At 37.3% G+C, this 19,876-nt stretch overlaps 1 protein-coding gene and 1 long non-coding RNA gene across 10 annotated transcripts; one reads left to right on the top strand and one right to left on the bottom strand.

Annotated features, from left to right (window-relative positions):
* Positions 1-7,085, bottom strand: LOC147755045 (uncharacterized). 5 transcript variants are annotated; one of them, XR_015316280.1, is made up of 3 exons: positions 6,948-7,085; positions 4,056-4,388; positions 1-558 (listed from the first exon to the last, which is right to left on the bottom strand). It is a non-coding gene; the product is annotated as an uncharacterized LOC147755045 (long non-coding RNA). The 5 variants fall into 5 exon arrangements; XR_015316279.1 differs by lacking the exon at positions 6,948-7,085 and adding an exon at positions 6,153-6,293; XR_015316282.1 differs by lacking the exon at positions 6,948-7,085 and adding an exon at positions 5,316-5,475 and having other exon boundaries at positions 3,342-4,388.
* tank (EI24 domain-containing protein tank) lies at positions 5,711-14,955 on the top strand. Of its 5 annotated transcripts, none has more exons than XM_022812283.2 (6): positions 5,711-6,107; positions 7,464-7,651; positions 9,677-9,862; positions 10,077-10,283; positions 10,439-10,614; positions 11,181-14,955. In XM_022812283.2, the coding sequence occupies exons 2-6, from the start codon at positions 7,517-7,519 to the stop codon at positions 11,587-11,589; spliced, it is 1,113 nt and encodes a 370-aa protein (XP_022668018.1). In that variant the 5' UTR covers positions 5,711-6,107; positions 7,464-7,516; the 3' UTR covers positions 11,590-14,955. The 5 variants fall into 5 exon arrangements, with proteins under 5 accessions (XP_022668018.1, XP_022668016.1, XP_086829991.1 ...); XM_022812281.2 differs by having other exon boundaries at positions 7,456-7,651; XM_086973865.1 differs by lacking the exon at positions 5,711-6,107 and adding an exon at positions 6,410-6,530 and having other exon boundaries at positions 7,456-7,651.
* Positions 14,956-19,876: the final 4,921 nt, after the last annotated feature.

Here is a 19,876-nt window from a genome sequence, read left to right as displayed (position 1 = left end):
TTAGGTTTGTTTTTACTTGAACCTTTACTTCTGGAATCATTATTTCAACTATAAGCCTAACGTGTAAGCAAAAACGTTTCCTTTAATGTCCGCTTTCCTCTCGCCGTTTGATTATTTCTTTACTGAGTTTTTATGACGAACGACAAGAAGTGACACTTTTATGTCCATGTGAAGCAAACAAATCAATCGATAGCTTGAAAAGCCTAGAAGTAAGTCAGACCGCGATCTTCCGAAGACCATCATTTGCATCCGACGGGATTGGCATAGAGTGGCATAGTTAAGAAAACAGGATCACTTACATCGAACGAATAAGGCCATCTAACAGAAAAGATCCTATAGAAGAGGCAAAGTCATCCTTCTTCACGATATATGACACGGCTGACGTGGTGCCATTGAACAATTAAAAGCATTGTTAAGGGCGTTAGAACCGTTTCGCGGTAGCCCGAGTGATGATTGTTTTGTAACGGGACGATAACACATTTTCAGATTTGCCTTACAACACAGTTGACGATGAAGTGGGTCGCAAGAGCAAGTTGGAGGAGCTTTCCGACGCGAAACCTGAAAAATTTTGGTTGATGATACGGAATTAAACCGTTTGTTGGGAGATGGGAAAAATCCGTAGAGAGTGGCGCCAAATGTAGCTCAATCTAATTTATCTATTGCTATAAATCTAATTGCTCGTCTTTGAATGAAGTCAGAGCTTTTGACGAAGTTATTTAATCGCATTAAAACTCCGAGTCCTGGGAGCTACAAGATGGACGGGAAACAACCATAGAATAGATTAGATACTTTTCCAACTTTTGTTATTGGTGGGCTACGTATAACACGCTTAACGGAATTCGATCAGTCACTGCGAACTTCCTAATTAGTAAGGGAAATGATAAAACGAAGCGGGCGGGTATAACAAAAAGGGCCTATTGTTAGCCTTAAAGGCACCTGATAGTGAATATGCCAGCTATATTCTAAAGTACTTATTATTTTCATTACTGGTAACCTTTCGTTAAATGTTCGGCGTCTTCTCCGCTTCAGTTTTTTGACCTTCAAGATTCCCATTGTATATGGACATCAGTTCCGAGACCCGAATTATAGAAGACAAAATACACACATTTTAAATAAAAGTTTGCTAAGCTCTGGCATTTGATGTTTCGGGCAGATCCAGAAATAACCTCCTTCGCTGTTACTTTTTCTACCAGCTAGCTAGATGCTTTTTAGCTGTAGACTTCGCCGACACATGTCGTTTTGAACGCCACTCGTCACTCCAATCACTAGTTGTCTGTGTAAAGTACTTATTAAATATAATTACTTGCTAAGATATCATATAATTTTTCATATGGTCCAGTTCTTGTTTTTCCCTTTTTTTAACGCTAATTTTCAACTTTTTTTTTTTATTATTTTCCTAAACTTCCCTAACGTATTTTTGCAAAATAATTCTAATGCCAACGAATAGCAGATGAACCAAGCAACTTAGATGCAATCTAGAAGACAACATGACGTTATCTGAGGAGAAAAAGCACAGGTTCATGAATCTGATCGATCTCCGTTTCGAAACTGTACCCGTAGTGCGTTCACCGTAGACTTGAATTTATTAATCATTCACGTAGTGATTTATGACGACTGACCGGGTAGTTCATTTGTCCTTTATTTGGGTCGTAAGTCTGTATAGTCTATTTCTACAAATTTGGTCTGTAAATTGCGTTTGCTAGCCGTAGCTTCCATTGTAACTGCAATTTCCATGCTACTGGTCATTTTTTGTAATTTTTAGCTTCATGTAAACTGAGATAACGGTGCCGCGTTTCTACATCAGTTTTTTTCTTCTGTATTTGGGTTTGTATGCACGAACAGAACGAACTCTTTCGTTCATTAGAGTGATTGTATTAATTACTCTATTATGCTCAGTATTTTCGATTTAGGTGCAGCGGATCTTAAGGGTACGCAGTACAACGCTGCTCGTGCCTACAGACATTTTATTTCAGGCTCAAGATCATTCTGGGCGACGTCTTAATTAGGTCGAAAAACCCACCAGAAAAGAGAAACGACTTTGGCACTTGTTCAATTTTTGAAATATTAATACTTGCAACATATATCAGTGTCTGTTATTATCAAATATAACAACATACATTTATCGCAAAGTTTTAATTTCGGGGTAGATCACAAACAATAAAACTGAGTGGTGGCCCAAAATTTTAATTTAGGTTCGTTCGGCTTTGTCCGCTTAGATGGCGTATCCTACCGCCGCTTCTCTCAAACAAGCCATCTGAGGCCCGTTCTGAAGGATAAAATTGCAGCACTGTCAGTGTTTTCAGAGATTTTTTTCATTCTTTAATGTTCGAAATTTAAATTATTAGGCATTACAGTAACTTATTGTGTTTACTACAGTAGCTTAAGTTACTCTATGTACTGTCTAGCCACAGTCAAACCGCAGTCAAAAAACGGGCCTGTACGGAAGGGCAGAAAAAGAAGACCCTGTTGAACTTAATGCTAATCTAACTTTGTAAGGAGATGGAGCATAGAGGGACATTTCGTCATCAATGAAACACTAGTACGTGCAATTATTGATGGTCACGTCGCTCCCGTTACGCGGGAACGCAATTTATGTACATTACGTTCTCTTACGTAGTGTTTTAAGGAAGTTATGTATTTAATGTTCATCTTTCCCACAGGTCTGTACTGCCAAGTCTTTGAAGATCCATTGTTAAGTTTGTTATTACTTCTCTCAGCTACTCTTTTTTGCATGTGGGCAATATATCTTACTAAGTTTTAAAGTCTCCTTTAAAAGGTATCTCTGAAGGTATCTGTGTGTAGCCAGTGCCTGTGTCAGACTGTCACAGGATATCTTTTCTTGCTTTTGTTAACGCCACATCCTGCAATAAGAGGTAAACTTATGGGTCTATTCTGGATGTTTTTATGTGGTTCCACTTTCGCATAAATTTTTTTATCCAACTAGTGTAGGATCGCTTCATATCGGTCTCTGGTACGAGCTCAAGCCATATTTTGACTAATCTATCGGGCAACCTGTTCGAAGGCTAAACTTGCCCTCCCTTATAATTCGTTTGCGTCATTCGTCTTAAATGCGATAGACAAGCTATCTGCGCACGCAATTAGCTTGGTGTCTTCTTGAGGCTTCAGCTGTGGAACTCTTTTGTACAGAAGCTTCAAGCATATCGGTACCACACCTGTAGCATTTTTACTGTTATCTAATGTTCTATATTTTACTTGATAATAACCACGATACGGTGATTTTTTTTTACCACTACTTCCAGTATTTTTATGCGGTTAATTAAACTGAATACGGGCATCAAGTAGAACCACGACTTAAAATTTCCGAAGTTTGTTTTGGATACCTTTTTCCGCCTCCTCTTCGCTAATTTGTTCAATACGATTCTAAGGACTATCCTGGTCGATCGGTATTCGGAATCTGTATTTCGTTCTGGCAGAGCACCCTTGTCTTCTACTTCCACCACCAAATTACTTCTACAATTATCTTCACAGTCTTTTCTAGAATGTCCAATAGCCAGTTCATTGCGTAGACTGAATGTTGATTTGAGGGTTTTCTTGCTTATTATATCAGGTCCGATCTCGCATTTTTCGTTCCACTAGGAAACGTCGTTCACGAAAACGCTTGTCTATTATTTACCAAAACATGTACGGATCCTCCCTGTACTTTACCCTAAATGCCAGCCAGTTCCTAGAACGTATTATCCATTTCATATTGTTTTTGCAGTCTTTCTGATTTCTTTGTCCGCCACCTCTTTCGTGGTTCCCTCATTGTGAATTCTGACGTTTTCCCCTGCCGCCTCTGGGTGATCCGGAAGAACGTTTTCTCAGAAACAAATAGATTTCCGCACAGATTTAGTCAATTGGAGATACGTTCGATCGGACAGCTAGCTGCTTTCTTGCTTGAAGGCCTGTTTGATAGGCTAGCTAAATACACGCATATGCACATAATTATAGACTTTCCTAACATTGATTTTGTTGAAGCTTTTCCATCTTGCTTTCGTTCTGTAGTGTCCGCGTGTGATGTATCCCTACCACCGGCACTGGTTCCGTGTTATTACCTTAGGAGAAGGAGAGCAATCTCAAGGATTAGGCAGCCGATGCTGCTACAGCGAGCGCTAGCCTTCGTGGCGGTTTCATCGTCCCTCTCTAATGTTCCGTTGGAGATGCCGACGTTGATGTCATTGTCATCGTCAATTGCTATTAACGTTCCTACTGCTGCTTCTGTTGTGGGGTAGTATGGCCTGTAGTGGCCTGTGGAGTAGTTGTTATACATGGGGCAACCAAGGCAGACTTCGTCAAGGTAATTCGCGTAATCCCTTTATCTGTTATTTCGTGAACCCGCATAACTGGCTGGCATAGTTTCCATTATCGTAATAATGACAATTACACATCTGTAAAATAGATCGGGACAATCATGTCAGGACTGCTGTTTGTTTGGCGTTAATTATAGGTATTTTGCCAGTAAATGTTAGGGATTGACCAAGCATGAAAAGAATTTTTTAAAAAATGAAAGGAGCTAAAAAATAAAACTAAATAGTTGAATAGCAGATTTAAAGGTAGTATATAATTCATAGAAAAGTTATAACAACAGGAACTAGGAAGGCAGTAAAAAAAAATTGTTTCGATGTTTCTATAGGTGAGGATAGTAGATCCTCCAATGGATAACGAGTATCGCTAATTTTTATGTAACTAAAAGGCACGATAAAAATCTAGTTGAATTTGTGCACTACACTTAATTTGGCGGAATAAATGCAGGGTTTAATGCTGGGACATATGATGCAGGTAATGATCACTTTTTTTTTTACAAAACATCTCTCTCGATGTTTTACTTATGAGAAGCACAGCTTTCTGAACCTATTTCTATTATTCTATCACAATCCGCTGTGTTAAACAAACGTGACAGCATTAGTATTTATAACGAAGGAAGTGCAGGCGTGACCCAACCAGTAATCGGCCAACAAATCGCATCGATATAGCCACTCTTTCCCGATTATCTACCGTAACCTCCCAAGCACCAAAAAAAGACAACTTTCAACAGCCCAGACAGAGCTTTACTAGGCCGCAGTTATAAAAATGAACTTGCACCACAATTAGTTCGTCCCTTACTAGTCACATTAGTGCAAAATAGAAACTGTTAGTAGCGCCAAAATTGCTAGCGTCCAATGCCGCTAGTACCATTACCAAGATAGCAGAATTAGTAATATCACTAATAATTTTTGACTAAAAATGAGAGAGTACTTGTATGTTGTCTTCTATATATATATGCATATGATGATGGATAAAAACAAGCTAAAAATAAAAACAAAAATGTATCGCACCATGCAAATCGGCGTACTTCTACCATTTTGGTTGCGATTGTGCATGCAAAAGCTTTCGCTTTGTTGTCACTCTCCTTTAAAAAATATTTTCCTTATCTGTACAATGTTACATGAGACTAGTCGGTTTCACCCAACTCGAACGACGTGTGTAAGCATTTTTATTCAAATTGCAAAAAAAAAAGAAGGGATATATATATATATATATATATATATTCATACAAAAACAGTCAAGGAATAACTGGATATTTCAAGTGTAACTATTCTGTGTTCTTGAACTACAAGTTAAGCTAAGCATAATGTTTCTTAGCATAACCATTTACTTCTTGTACTTTCTAAATCAGCGCGCCACAGTCGGCCAGGAACTACTACCGCAGCGCCCTCTTTCATTGTTAGACAAACACCACTTGATAACAATAAACAACAACTGAATAGCTAGCTGTTCCCGTTCCAGTTATATGTTCCAATTATACTCGATCATACGGACGTCGGTGTATTGAGATTATTTTGATTAAGAAATACGACATCAAACGATCACCACGATCGATACTTGCATTGCTTGCCGGACATTGATCGATGAATGCCGCTGATTGTGTAGATTATATGCACATTATTGAAGTTGACAGGGTGATAATTGTGTGGAATGAACATCAAGTATCTGGTGAACCTTTAAGCTACTGAAGAAATACTACACTAAATATTAGTGAAGGGTCGGGTGATAAGCAGCTGTGGTCAGATATGTTAACGCTGTATTCCATGCGAGTGTCTGATCCAACTGTACGAGGAAGAAGCGAGGTACGCTTATAACAAATCTATTTTTTTCACACAGTAAATACGTACCAAAAGCTGCCGTTGACCTCGTTGCGTTATTTCATGTCATGAAGTGTTCGAATTGTATCAAATAGCCGCTTAATGTCGATGTAGCGTGAATGTGTTTTTGTGTTTTCCTGTCTGTCCTGTGTCTTCAATTGGGAATTTGTGCCACTATCGGCGTTTGAAGAACGACACGACAGAGCGTGCATCGCCACCGTCTGATGTCGCTGTGATACGCATTGGCAGCAGAGGCAATAGCAGCACCAAAACAAACGAACAGACACAAAAGGGCAACGCGTATAAGCAATAACGATAACAGCTGTACGACTAGGAACGCCGAAGTAAAATTAACATAGGTGTTTTTCGATTTTCTGCCGCTTGGTCAGGGCGTCGGTCACCGGATAGGTCTGTCTATGTGTTCACGTATCACATCTTCCTTCAAATATCTTTTGGAACATTCACTTTCTCTACGTTTCCGTCTCCCAGCGTTGCACAACATTGTGGAAATAGTGCTGTTATGCAGTATAGTGCAATTGTGCGTATCTACCTACCCTTGAAATTCGTCGGTAACTTCATCGTAAAATTGATTTTTTAAAACAAAAACCCCTCCTATGAAAGTGGTGTACTCTGCATTAATAGCAGTAGCAGCAGCACAAGCAGTAAATCATTGCTAACCGCCCGGTCAGTTTTCACGGGTGCATGAAGCTGACCTGCATAGAAGCAGGGGATCGTCGAACAACCTTTAAAACACCTTCGAATAGATTAAAAAAGCCTGTTCGATCCCGGTTAGCATTAGTTACGAGACCGCTGAACGGAACTTGCCCAAGGTAACTGGTGAAAGCGATGTATGTCAGCCTGTTGAAACAGTTCAAAAGTCTTCATATCATACTATTGGCATCCAATGAAAGCGTAACGTCTTGACGAAACTTCCGTTGTTGTCTCCCTAGCCTGGTAACATAGAGTGCTGCTCAAAATTGACCGTGAAGCTTCACCCACAAGTGAAGTTGCTCACTCATATCGAGGCCTAATTCGCCGACATATTGCCGAAATCACTAGTTGACGTGGATGTAAAGCTAAACGGTTTCAAAAGCTCGTATGAACTTCAGGAAAATATGGAATCGATCATTTTAATAGAATTGATGTTAGAAACGGCCAGAACTGAGTAGTGACCTGAGTAGTGACTGCGCATCAGCAGCTGATCAGAGAGAGGAACACAGAACAGCAAACTTGGCAGAAAGTTTTCCGGAAATGCTTAAAGGCAACCCTCTACTACCATTATTCGTATATCTCTATTCTATTCTATTGTTTTATTGTCAAACTATTTAATTAGTGTTGCAGGGCGTGTTGCTTGATGTTCGCATCCTGACGCGTCTAGTTGGGTTAACTTCGAAATGACAACTATGGCTTCAATGGTTACTGTGCGGGAGATCGTCAGGCTTTTCATACACGGTATGAACGACCTGTTCGTTGGGGTAGCTAGCATCGTCAGGCTCGATTCCTATCGGACTGCTGAAGTTTCCCAAATGGTAAGTGTTTGTTTTACAGGTAATGAGAATATTTCATTGTGTCAATAGCTCTAATATCGATTTTCACGTTCACTGCGTACAGATAAAAAGTCATTTTACTTGTATTCTTCAATGCAATTATTACATTTAATATTAAGTGGCAATTAAATGTAGTGAACGTTTTTTTAGTCAGAAATGGCCGCCAATTACAATGATACTCAATTATTTTATGAGTATTTAATTTGCAAACTACTTTATATATCTACATGGTGTTTGGGGTTTTCGCTAACAACAACATGATACGAATGTCTCAAATATGGCATGAGACAAGAAAAAGCTGAACAAGTTGTTTCTGCATATGACGCTTCTCTTAGATAATTGACATAATTCAATTATAATGAAACCACAACATAGGAATTGTAAACGGTGCAAAAGTAAGATATTGTAACCGTATTCTGTCTGTTAACTTGTCGTTCTTCGATTTTGTCCATAAATTTGATACACTTGACTCGTTGTAAAATTATTTGCTATTGTTTAAACTGTCTAAATTTTACCATAGATAAGATACAGGGAAGAACAGATATGAACGCAGAAGTGGGTGTCCTTCACTTCGGGGAGTCAATATAGTTGTGCCATCACTACCGGCCCATTTGTTTGTAATTCTGACACGCCTTCTTGTGATCTTTGTCTCGTGAAAGACAAGCGGATCCGTACGTGTTAATTCATAGCGATTGAATTTAATCGCATGCAAACGAATTCTACCGAAACGTCGAAATTAACTATTAATTAAAATATCTCTCCTATCGCCCTGTAATATTAGAACATTTTAGTTGCAATTTACCTAAACTGGAATGTAACAATCGTAGTTGATAGTATTTTGTACACTGTGTATGAACTATGAAGAAATTAGAGCATGAATATCTATTATCGAAATACAGATGATGAAACCATTACATTAAGAGAGCCTTATTAGAGGATGTGCTCATGATTACTTGCGATTGTTCCCGCATTTATAGTGCATTTATATTACTACAAGAAAATAGCAAATTATTGTGCCGTTTGTAGGAAAATGAACCAGGTTTCACAGGGCCGATAGGAAATGGCTGTTCATTTACGGCAGACAGATTCTTGTTGGCTCATTTTTTATTTTTATTTCTTGCAAACGCTGACTGTATTTTGAACTGGTGTTGAACTGAAGATTTAGTACAGTTTTTTTTTCTACTATTTATATATATATATATATATATATATTACAATTTCTATAGTATACAATACAATTATAATGTTTATTTAGTCGCGAAGATGGGAATTAGGATCATACGGAAACACCACTAGACACCACACGAGCTGTAGCAGTTTTACTCATAAAAATGTTTGATCATTTTTCGGTGTCACTTCAAAAATATTTTTTAACACGACTGAACCGTGCTTATGCTTATCAGTTTCCTGTTATTATTCTAACTCGATAAAGCAGTCGTACTTGATTGATTTTGTTATTATAGAACATTGCCCTATAAGCTTTTGTAGTAAAACGTTTTCATCAGAATATATGCGTTCAACTTTTAACGTTCATTGGCAACTGTATGGATCGAGGGTAACGTTGTAGTTTTCCATGAATTTTAATACAACACACTGATGGTATCAGCTTGGAATTGCTTATCCTTTTTCCAGTTGCGCCTGTATATAGTATATCGAGTGAATATTTTTAACAACTATGGATTAAATAGAAGTTGCAGCGATTAGTCAGGGAATCTGCCATCTGAATTGCAAACAATCCGCCGTCACGAACACAATAGTCCATTATCAGAGAAAACATTAAGCCAGATATCTTTCTTAATAAAGCGTGGCCTTTCAATTAACTGTTCTACATAGTAGTCGTGCTCTATAATGAACATGCGCGTTATGGAACCTGTTTATAAACCATACCTTTAGAATCAGATGCTATTCTACAAATATTAAAACTCTATAACTAAAAATATTGTTATCATTATATTATTAATTCGTAAAACATGTTCCATCTTCTGTATCATCGTGATTTTTCGGTAGGTCGTAAATGACATCCAAAATTTTACCGTTCTTGCTTTACGCCGAGAGAAGCAGCGGCAAGCCAAAAAGAAAGCGTCCGCAGAGGCGAGCAGCAGTAGTGGAAATCGGCCGAAGATAGTTCAGCGTCTTATTCAGTGTGTCCTACTCAACGGAGGCGTTTGCCTCCTATCGTTGCTTCTCTTCCAGGTGAGAAAATTTCACAAAAAGTTAATGATTTTTTTAAAATTCTACATGGCACATAAGCTACTCATGCTAATCAGTTTCGACAGTTACGTAGGATGCAAATTATAACTGACTCTTTTTAAGCAATGTTGGTCTGGTAGGTTCCTGTTTTATTGATTTTTTTGTTACAGCTTTAATAATCAAAGAGCTAATGGATTGATTATAACGCCTGTTACAGCACGTCTTACTGCCAAGTTTACAATGGGCACTTTCTTTGGTGTTTGCGGACCATGCGCGGTCTATTTGGGCTTGGCTACAGCCGCTTCTTCACTATACTTTTGGCCTTTTCTGGGTCATGCCATTGCTGCTACTGTCCAGAGTTGTCAACTGTTTTTGGTTTCAAGACATCGCTGACCAAGCGTTTCGGCTTCTCGGACTAAAACCGGTAATGAAATGCTCTCCTGAATAAATCTAGTTGTTCAGTTTGTTTCAGTCATTCTGCATTGATAATCGAAAAATGTTTTTTAACAGTGGCTTGTGACAAGGCTCGTCTAATATCAATCGGCAATCAATTTGTTCCAATCTCGGTTATCTTTCTAGGCACAATCAATGTTCAGCAATGTCCTGGGAGACATAATTTTCTCTACGATAGTTCAGACCATTTTTCTGGTTCAGTCGCAAGCGATTTTTAAATTACCGATCTACCCGCTCGGCGACATTTTAGGATTGCTTCACCTGTCGCTGCTCAACAGTTATTATACGTTCGAATACAAATGGTAACGTTTTAGCTTATTATGTAACTCCAGTTAGCTTAATATACTGGTTTTGTCTTTTGATTATCAGTCCGGCACGGCATTCGTGGCAAAGCATTTATGTTTAGTTTAATGTAAAGACATATAGGTTTCTTTATAACTGACTATCGTTTCTTGTCTCAGATATTATTCATACTATACTCAGATATTTTATGAACTAAAAATAAATTTTCATTGAATACAAATGTGTTTTGTTATGTGAATACAAATGTTGTATTGCCTTTAATGGAAACGTTTATATAAGGAGTTACAGGCAATTTATTTCGATATACGAAAAATATGCTTCGATTAGCAGAAAAGGCCTAAATCATACAAAGATTATCCCTTCTTGATTACAATATTATTCAAGTTTTTATTTAAAATATTCAACTTTTTTAACGTCTCTGCTAATATAATCAAAATCTCAATTTTTCTCATTACGAATTTTAACAAGCTGTTTTTTTATTAGCAAGATTTTTCGTGTTCAATGCAACATTTTTCGCAGCAACTAAAGAAGTACCTTATTTGTATACACTTTTTTTTCTGAGCAGGTATAGCATGGGATACTCCCTCTATAAAAGGCTGGACTGGTCGGAATTTAATTGGGCGTACCACGCTGGTTTCGGATTGCCTCTGGCTGTTATCACATGGCTTCCCGAGTCGCGTCTGGTTGGCGGCTGTTTGTTCGCTATCTTGTTTCCCTTGGTCATTGTTGCTGGTCATGTTGCGAATCCGCCAACGGCCAGAACAACCTATCGGATACCCTTCTTTCGGCCGTCCGTGTATATCGCGAACACGATCTTTCTTCGATTCCTCAGTCGGCTTGTTAACTCTAATCATCAGCCCCACGAGCAACAACAGAAGCAACAACAACAACATCAGCAGAAAAGACACGCCACGACGGTAAACAAAAGTGTTAGCGAACGATCCCAAAGGAAAGATATAATAAAGAGCTGGTAAGATTAATTAGTTGGATTTAATTGAGCGGCGTTTGAGGAGCTCGATTTTTAAAATGGTCGCAAAGGATCAGTGCGGGGGCTGGGTAAATTCCTTCGACTTGTTTCGAAAAAATCGTTTGGTGCCATTTGGCAGAAAATCAGCTTTTTATTTGAACGCCAATTGCACTGTTCTTTAGAGCTGACTGTTAGGCTACGGTATGGGATCAGTTACACTAAAAAAATTTCAGCTTTATGGAATTAGAGAACTGCCTATAAATTTCAATAACTTCAGCTATGTCGACACGTAGCAGCAAGGTGAACTTCGTCCTGTCCCATTTTCAATAATTTGATTACCACTCATGTACCTAATATTTACAGAGCAAGCTTTAAATGGCACTGCTGTTGAGGAAGTCCGCTAACAGTTACAAAGAGTACACATTAGCAGTTGTCAGCCTATATTTTTCGCAGCGGTCTAGCGATTTCAAAAGTGATTTGTACATACAAGATAACGAAGGGCTGTCCCCCAAATAGTGAGCTTAAATTAATTCATGTATAACCGAAATGCACATTAATAAAAATTTTGACAACACCTGCGTTGAGGACAAGCTAGGTAGTTAGATTTTCCCATCAAGCTCAGAGATAGCACGCTGTTAAGATTACAACTTGGTTAAAAGTAGTCCATGTATTATCCTGTCGGTACTTCGCATGGATTGGCTTAAATTTAGTCTGTATCGTCTACGTTCTCAAAATGAAACCGACATTTGAATAATCTTACTGAGAAAAGCATCCCTCTTAATATTTTTATGAGGGCCTGAAGTAGACGTGACACTTAATGTAATATATATATATATATATGTTTAAAGTGCGCGAAAAAAAAGACCTTTGGGAAGCGAAACAACGTGGAGCCATCAATGAAGTAGGGTTAAGTTTTCTCTCTTTGTATATACATATTTAGTCTGAGCCACAGACAAAGCTTTTATATCGTCACTTCGTGTTACACTAATGGCGTCCTCAGACAGTTGTAACTCAGTGCAGCCGACCTTTACAGGAACAATGTTGCAAAGTTGACTAGTCAAATACGGTTGAAGGGCGTAGCATAGTGTCGTCTTTAGATGATCCTCATCAGCTGATTGCCATTATTACGATGACGGTAATTGCATTCATTTACGTTATGGTAGTCAATTTGAGTCTATTCTTTGTATTAACGTTTAAAAAGCTTAACAGCTTTTGTCATACATGTGTCAATTCGAGTGTATTTTGTATCGTGCCGACTGTTCAGCGTCAAAGAATGATTCAACGTAAAAAAATTAGGCAAATGGTAACAGAATTTATATGAACCTTTGTTTAACCTGACCATCTGGTATAACTGCCCACGTTTACGGCCGTTAGTTCATAATTGTAATAAATTTTTTTTTCAATTTTTTTCTCAAACCTTAGCTATATCTAAATAATTGAACCCCAACAAAAGACCAAGGATGCTATTAATTAAACTGACGTTATTGAAATGGACTTCAGCGACAAGGTCTTTAAGGTTGTTGAGTGGAAATGGGAATGGAATGAAAAGGGAGAACCCCTCGATGTTGTTTTGCCAGCTACATATATCAAAAGTTCGTATGTATGTATGTCAAAATAGGGGTTGCGTGTGTGAGTACCAGCGACAGGTGACATTATACAGTGTGGTCATCTAGAATGTTAGTTATGTACCAGCGTGTCCTGTCACGTCGTTTAAAAAAGTTCAGATGATACTATGCACAAATTCTGTCTTGAACTGATTTGAATAAGGAACCAGATGGAATCATTGTCGATGCGTATATTCATTAATGAAATGAAATCACCTCGGTATGCCTTGGTGCTTACCAGGCTGCTGAATTTTCTGCTTGTCATATTGTAAAAACTGTCTATATTTAAGACCGATGTATGCTAGGAGATCTGTGTTGTCTGTTAAACTGATCCACAGAGAAGCTAGATTTGAAGTTTTAATTGCCAGGTAAAAGCTGTCTTAGGACAACAATAATAATACGAGGTCAATCCTATAGCTGGAATCTACATCTACAGCTTTAAGTTTCGCTGAGATAATTCAAATTTTGCTATATCAGAAAAGCTTTATATCTATATAATAATAATAATAATAATGGTAATCGAATTAATGCTGTAATTAGTGATTTGATTGTTTTCGTGCTCAACTCAAGAGGCGCACAAAGGATCCAGCTGGCTTGTGACGTCATGTAGCTACTCAAGTGCTATTTGTATAGATATTCCATCGTATAATTTTATGCTATTGTAAAAGGTAATTTCTTCATAATGGCAGCTTCCTACATAAAGTGGAATCGTTTCAATTTTGTCAAAGAATCACTTTTACCAATCAATTTACTTTTTAAAAAAAAAATTTATAGGAGATTAGTTAGCTAGTAAAAGCAGCTTTTGTTCAGGTAAGTAATCGATCTGTCTTGGAGCCTGTGAAAAAGCTAAGACGAAATAATTATTTCAGTGAAGACTTTAAATTATAGTAGCTTCTATTTAATCTAAGCTAAATCGGCAAGCTAAATCTGTTAGCGAAATGAATTATGTCTATTGTATATATTCGTGTACATGCAACGATGCACAGTATATATATATATCCAGTACAGGATAAATAAATTGTCGTGGAGGATCGATTCTTAGTCGGCTTGAAATGGGGCGCTAAAAACGCTTTCTGACTATAGCTAGCTGTCAGTGAAATACCAGTTAATGCAATTGTTGATAGTGAACTAAAAAAGTTTGTTTTCAAAATGACATCAAATGAAGGCGGTGCTGATATATGCGTAGGCGTGCTGAACCGATTTATATGACATCAGAACGTTTGAAGTTCGTTCTAGTACTGGTGCCACCTGAAATTGTTACAAGTTAGTGCCATACGAGGGGACAGCGAGAAGTCACGTATGTCTCATAAGCGGAAACTACAAGATAGGAGCCCATGTTAGGACCAGATGATTTGGTAAGCCTGTAATGCAAACGTGGCTTTGCGCAGGGTCGTTCCACTTTAAATTGTGGTGAATGTAGTCTTTCTATAGAGTGTAGAGAGCCGCAGACGAATGCATAAATGAGTAAAATGTTTGATGCAGCAGTATGAATACTGTCTACCCACCTTTCGAAAAATTTAGCGAATGATGTGCTCGGATACGTAAGCGGTGATTAAGGCATAAAGAATTAAATAGCGATGATAGCATGCGAGCAACGTTTACTTTTTTCCAAAATAAAATATAGTAGAGATGTTGGGTTAGTAAAATATTTATTATAAGGAACAGAAATATAAGACATCTTTGTATTGTGAAACACGCATAACGCGCGATTTGTATAGCAAATAAAGTGACTAAATAAATCCTGCAATAACTTTCACAAATTTATATAATATGTGCATTTACTCTTCAATCATATAAGCTTTTTCTTAACCGATTCCTGACTTGTTAGTATGATTGTAACACCGGAGTAAATCTGTTTAAAAAAAAAAAGTTAAAAAAATGTGCGCACTTACGTATACAATGATTTCGTTTGACAATAAACCCGCTTGTTTTTGTTTGTTTGTTTGTTTGTCGTGCATTTTACATATCGTTTTTACGCAAAGCAAACTATTTATCTATGTGTTACCTGCCACCTATTCGACCAATTCTACCTATATTACACGAACATATACATTGTAATTGAGATAATAGCGCCCAATATCATGTCAAAATGCGCAGAATGTTGCAAAATGCGAGTGGCCTAACAAAAAAAAAGATATCTAAAATGGCTGGAAGTTTCGTAAGAATTTGCTTATGTACCTTTATTTTCGTTTCTAGTCAATTCCACGTAGATGAAATGGACGTAGAGAAATGGAAATGATCGTTTACCTCTCGAACTTGAGAACTTATAAATGGTTTTCCTTGGAGCAGATGCTTTGCTGCCACCCTTTAATTATTGTACTATATTTGACAACGATATAAAAATATCGAAACGTAAATCCTGAGAAGCATATTACACTACGGAGATGCTTTTGGTACCTAGCTAGATTGCTACCAAATTTCTTTTAAGTTTTCCAAAATTTAATCAAAAAAGCATTTTTTTGCTCCATTGTAAACTGTAACCCTGATATGTACGATTATCCTGGAATTTCTGACCAATTACATATTGCAATCTTTGCTTCGTCTAGAATAAAATAAATGTTACAGTCGATAATAACGAGTGCTCTGTCTTGCTGTATTTAGAGCTTGGGTGGCAATAGGGATATGTTGCAGGAAAGAATTGAAGATGATATTGCGACTTACAGGTGTTTATCTTGTATCACAAAAACAAATATATAATCCATGTCTTCTTTTGTTGTGGTTGAAAATGATGGGAATTAACGACAACCTTGAGCGGGATATCACGAAATGAAATACCTCAGAATCTGATCTTGGCTTTGATTATATTAGAGAGATGACATACTGTGTTTCTGCTAGACTTTTTCGAGCAAACCCGACTTCAGAATTTGAAAGTTAACAAAACATCCTTCACTTGTAAAAGCACCCTATACCATAAGAAGAAATATACACCTAGGCATTTTTCAAACGGCCGAGTGTGGTTCCAGATTTATATTGACTCTAAGTATGTGTTCGACTAAATCGAAATTAATAATCGCCAAAACCATATAAGAATACAACACTCTAATATTTTTATTCTAGTTTTGTTACACGGTTGAGAATAGAGTTAAATCAGAACTGGAGAACAAGACAAATCGTGTAGGTGAAGTTTGGATGGTACTGAAGTGTAACCTTACGAAAGAGGTGCTCTGCACTCCGCTGAACAAAAAGTCCGAAGATTAAATCCGAGAATGTCAACACTGCTATAAACATATCATCAATTCTTCAAAAGGCTTCAACTGAAACAATTTCAATACCTTGAAATGGCTAAGATTAGATATATTATACGAGGGATCGATAGTCGGGAAATTTCACGAAATGTTGTAGAATAATTAGATTAGCTAAATACTTTTAGTTTTGGTGATCGACCAACTAAAGCCATACCCCTTTCATCATTGCATTGACCAAAACTACCACCTATTAGGACACTCTGCCATTGTATTCATTGTCATTTTTACATCTGTTGTCTAATGACGATGAGTTGTACCCGCTAATTTAGCATTAAAGATATACGATTAGAACTAATTGTGAATGTTTACCACTTGAGGGATAATGCAGTGGCCGACTTGTATGCGTGCTAACAAACTTGAAAGCAATTTTGCGAAATAAAGTTAAAGGTGGCTTTATGTGATTTTATCTTCTTCCAGTTATTAAAATTGGAAGTTCACATCATCATGAAAATATTTGCTATTGTTAGTACAAACGGTAGCAATTTTGGCTTTACCATTAATTTTGAGGCAGAGATAAAACGATTTTCCTTTTTAGTGTCCAAAATCAGTAGCATTGTGGCAGGATCTGGACGTCCAATTACCCCTGTAGGTTTTGTTAGGTTCTCCAAGATATTAAAAGTATTCGCATGGCATAATAGATGTAAAAATAACAAGAAAAGAACATTAACATGCTTTTTATTGAAGTAAACTCTATGCAAATGGTTAATGTTAGCGCACCCATCGTCACTACACGTTAAGAAGAAATGTGAATTAGATTGAGAGAGTCGGGCGGATTAGCCAGCAAACAATTGTTTGCCTCTATGGCAAACAACTATTGAAGTACACGCGATTAAGTTATAGATAACATATCGTGCCAAGAAGCTCTCAAAATGCAAGCTACTGAGAACTTTAGAGGTACATTAATGGTGGTATAATATACACGCATTTGATATTTGGACAGGCAATAATTAAATTTAAAAAACAGAATCTACGAAACTGAAACGAGCCCAGCGTACGTTGGTCTTCCCGTAAGAAAATCGCGCATGCCCAGTTTTGTAGGCCAAGTATGACGTCTGGAGAGCCAAACTCATTAGAACCTTCAAATACCATATAGCTTTCTCCACCACAACGTCGAGAGGGCCAAACTCGTTCAGGCTTTCAGGTACTAGATGGCTTTCTTCTTTGCTACAACGACTGAAGGGCCAAACTCGTAAGGAGTTCCAAGCACCAGATGGCGGTTTTCTCTGCCATAATAGCCAGGCGGCCAAACTCGTTGAGGCAAATACCAGATGAATCTCACTTCTTCCACACACCCCTTCTGAGATCACAAGTTCGTGACATAACTTAATTACGTATGTTATATTATGCCATTGACAAATATAGAGGCTTTTCGAGTTTCGACATCATTTGTTATGCTTAGTATTGCAAGTCTATCAAGCACAAATGTTAACGTATATGGATTGTTATAGTCATCGAATACGGCGGCACAGTCGTTTTCCATGTAAAACACCTACTATGTTTCATTATTATTATATTTTAGTTGATTCCTTACAGTTGGCGCCATAGCCGCGATGCAGTCTGGAATGCCGCCAGGTGGGACATTTCTGATTGAAGTCGCGTGACGAAGCGTAACGTGCGGCTTTGTGACCGTGTGTCATCATATCTAAGAAAACAACATATACAATACAGTAACCACGGAAATTAATGTGATCATACGTATCAAACAATCAACGTAACAATTTAAATTACCAGTAGCATATATGTTGGTGAGATAGAGACGGAGATTCTGTACATGAGTTATCAGTAGCTAAAATTGTTAGAGCTAATTTACAATGAGGCATCAGCAGCAAAACGCGAAGTAAAAAATACTACGCCAGAGCACCATATAATTATTGATAATCACGTTAACAATAATCAACAATTATCACTTATATAAAACGCTATTTGACAGAAATTAAACAGTGAACCATGAAGCATGGGCCGTATGGTTCGTCAAGGTGTAAAAAACGTATGAGATGCTCGCCGTCGTTGTAATCGATTTACATTATCAGTTTGCAGAGAATTTATCCTTAGATTTTGTTGCCGTCTTTACTGCACAACATTTACCCAATTTCTTATAATAAGGGCGCCATTAGTCACGTAATGATACCGATTTATAGTTTAGTGTAATAATAATAGTGGTGATTTACACCGAGTGGATATACCTTGTTTCAATAAAAGGAAGTTAATGGACGTCTTTTAAAACAAAGTTTGAGCGAAGATTCGAACACCGGAATGACACGCAGATGCTGAATTCTCTTATTATTTATAGCCCGTATTTTTTAAGCCTTTACTGAGAATGGTTTCTACACCAGCTACCTGGAAGGTGCGCTTTAGCTAACACAATGGCGACACAATTTTAAACCTATGGCAACATAGACAATACACAAATGTCTAAAATTGAGCCATGTGTATTATTAAAATTTATTTACACATGTTTTTGAAACATAATATTAAAATTAAAATAGTTACGGCCTGTTATATATTTTTCACAAGCGTGCAACTACATAAAGAAAGAGTGTTATGTATACAAAAATTACAAAACAAGTGCCTGTTAAAAAAAACTAAAAAAGTTACTATACTAAAATGATGCAGATGTTCATATATGCTTTCTTATATATATATCAACTTTGTTGTCACTTTCCTTGAGTGATTACCTTAAACGTCAACTTTGCCGTTAAATGATGACGGTAATTTCCGATCCCATTGAGGACAGACATTCAATTATTAATATTTCTACTTTGTTCAGCATTGTCTTCCGCATTCTTTCTTAAAAACATCATCTTTTGAACATGATACTTACGTACATTGCTAAAAATGACGGTTTGCAAAATAGCGAATAGGGAAGCCGTAGATGAGCTTTTGTTTGAATAGTGACCTGCAGTGAAGAGGCAGACACTCTTAAAGCCAACTATATGGATTTTCCTTTCAAAGGCTTTAAGTACTTCACCAGCAATATTTTTCAAATATTGATTATAATAAACACTAACTGATCAAACCCTTCATTTTACGATTAGAAGACTCCAATTTTTTTAGCCATCGCCATAGTCAAAATTGCCAAGTATCATATTTTACAGCAGATACAGACTCTCTTCAAGAGACAAGCCCAATGATCGTATACCTCATCTATTATATATTTACAATAATTGAACGACGTAAAATGAGATATGTAGACACCAGCATATATATATGAACATACGGACTGCAAAGTCCGCTAACTGACTTTGTTGTCAGGACTGATATTATGCATTCAGCATGTAGCCAACCTCATCGTCTAACACCGTGTACGAAAAAAATTATGATCTTTAAGTTCGTAGCCAAAGTCACCGCTTGGCATCGGTCACAACGAGGATCGGCTTTGATATATTTTCAAAATTAACTACCTGACAACTCTCTTATTACATTGCAAGGTTTTTTTTAATTATGT

This window comes from Varroa destructor, unplaced genomic scaffold, assembly GCF_002443255.2.
Source record: "Varroa destructor unplaced genomic scaffold, Vdes_3.0 BEIS01000006.1, whole genome shotgun sequence".
Taxonomy (NCBI): Eukaryota; Metazoa; Arthropoda; class Arachnida; order Mesostigmata; family Varroidae; genus Varroa; species Varroa destructor.
The sequence above is the reverse complement of the archived record's forward strand: the minus strand, read 5'-3'. Positions and strand labels throughout refer to the sequence as shown.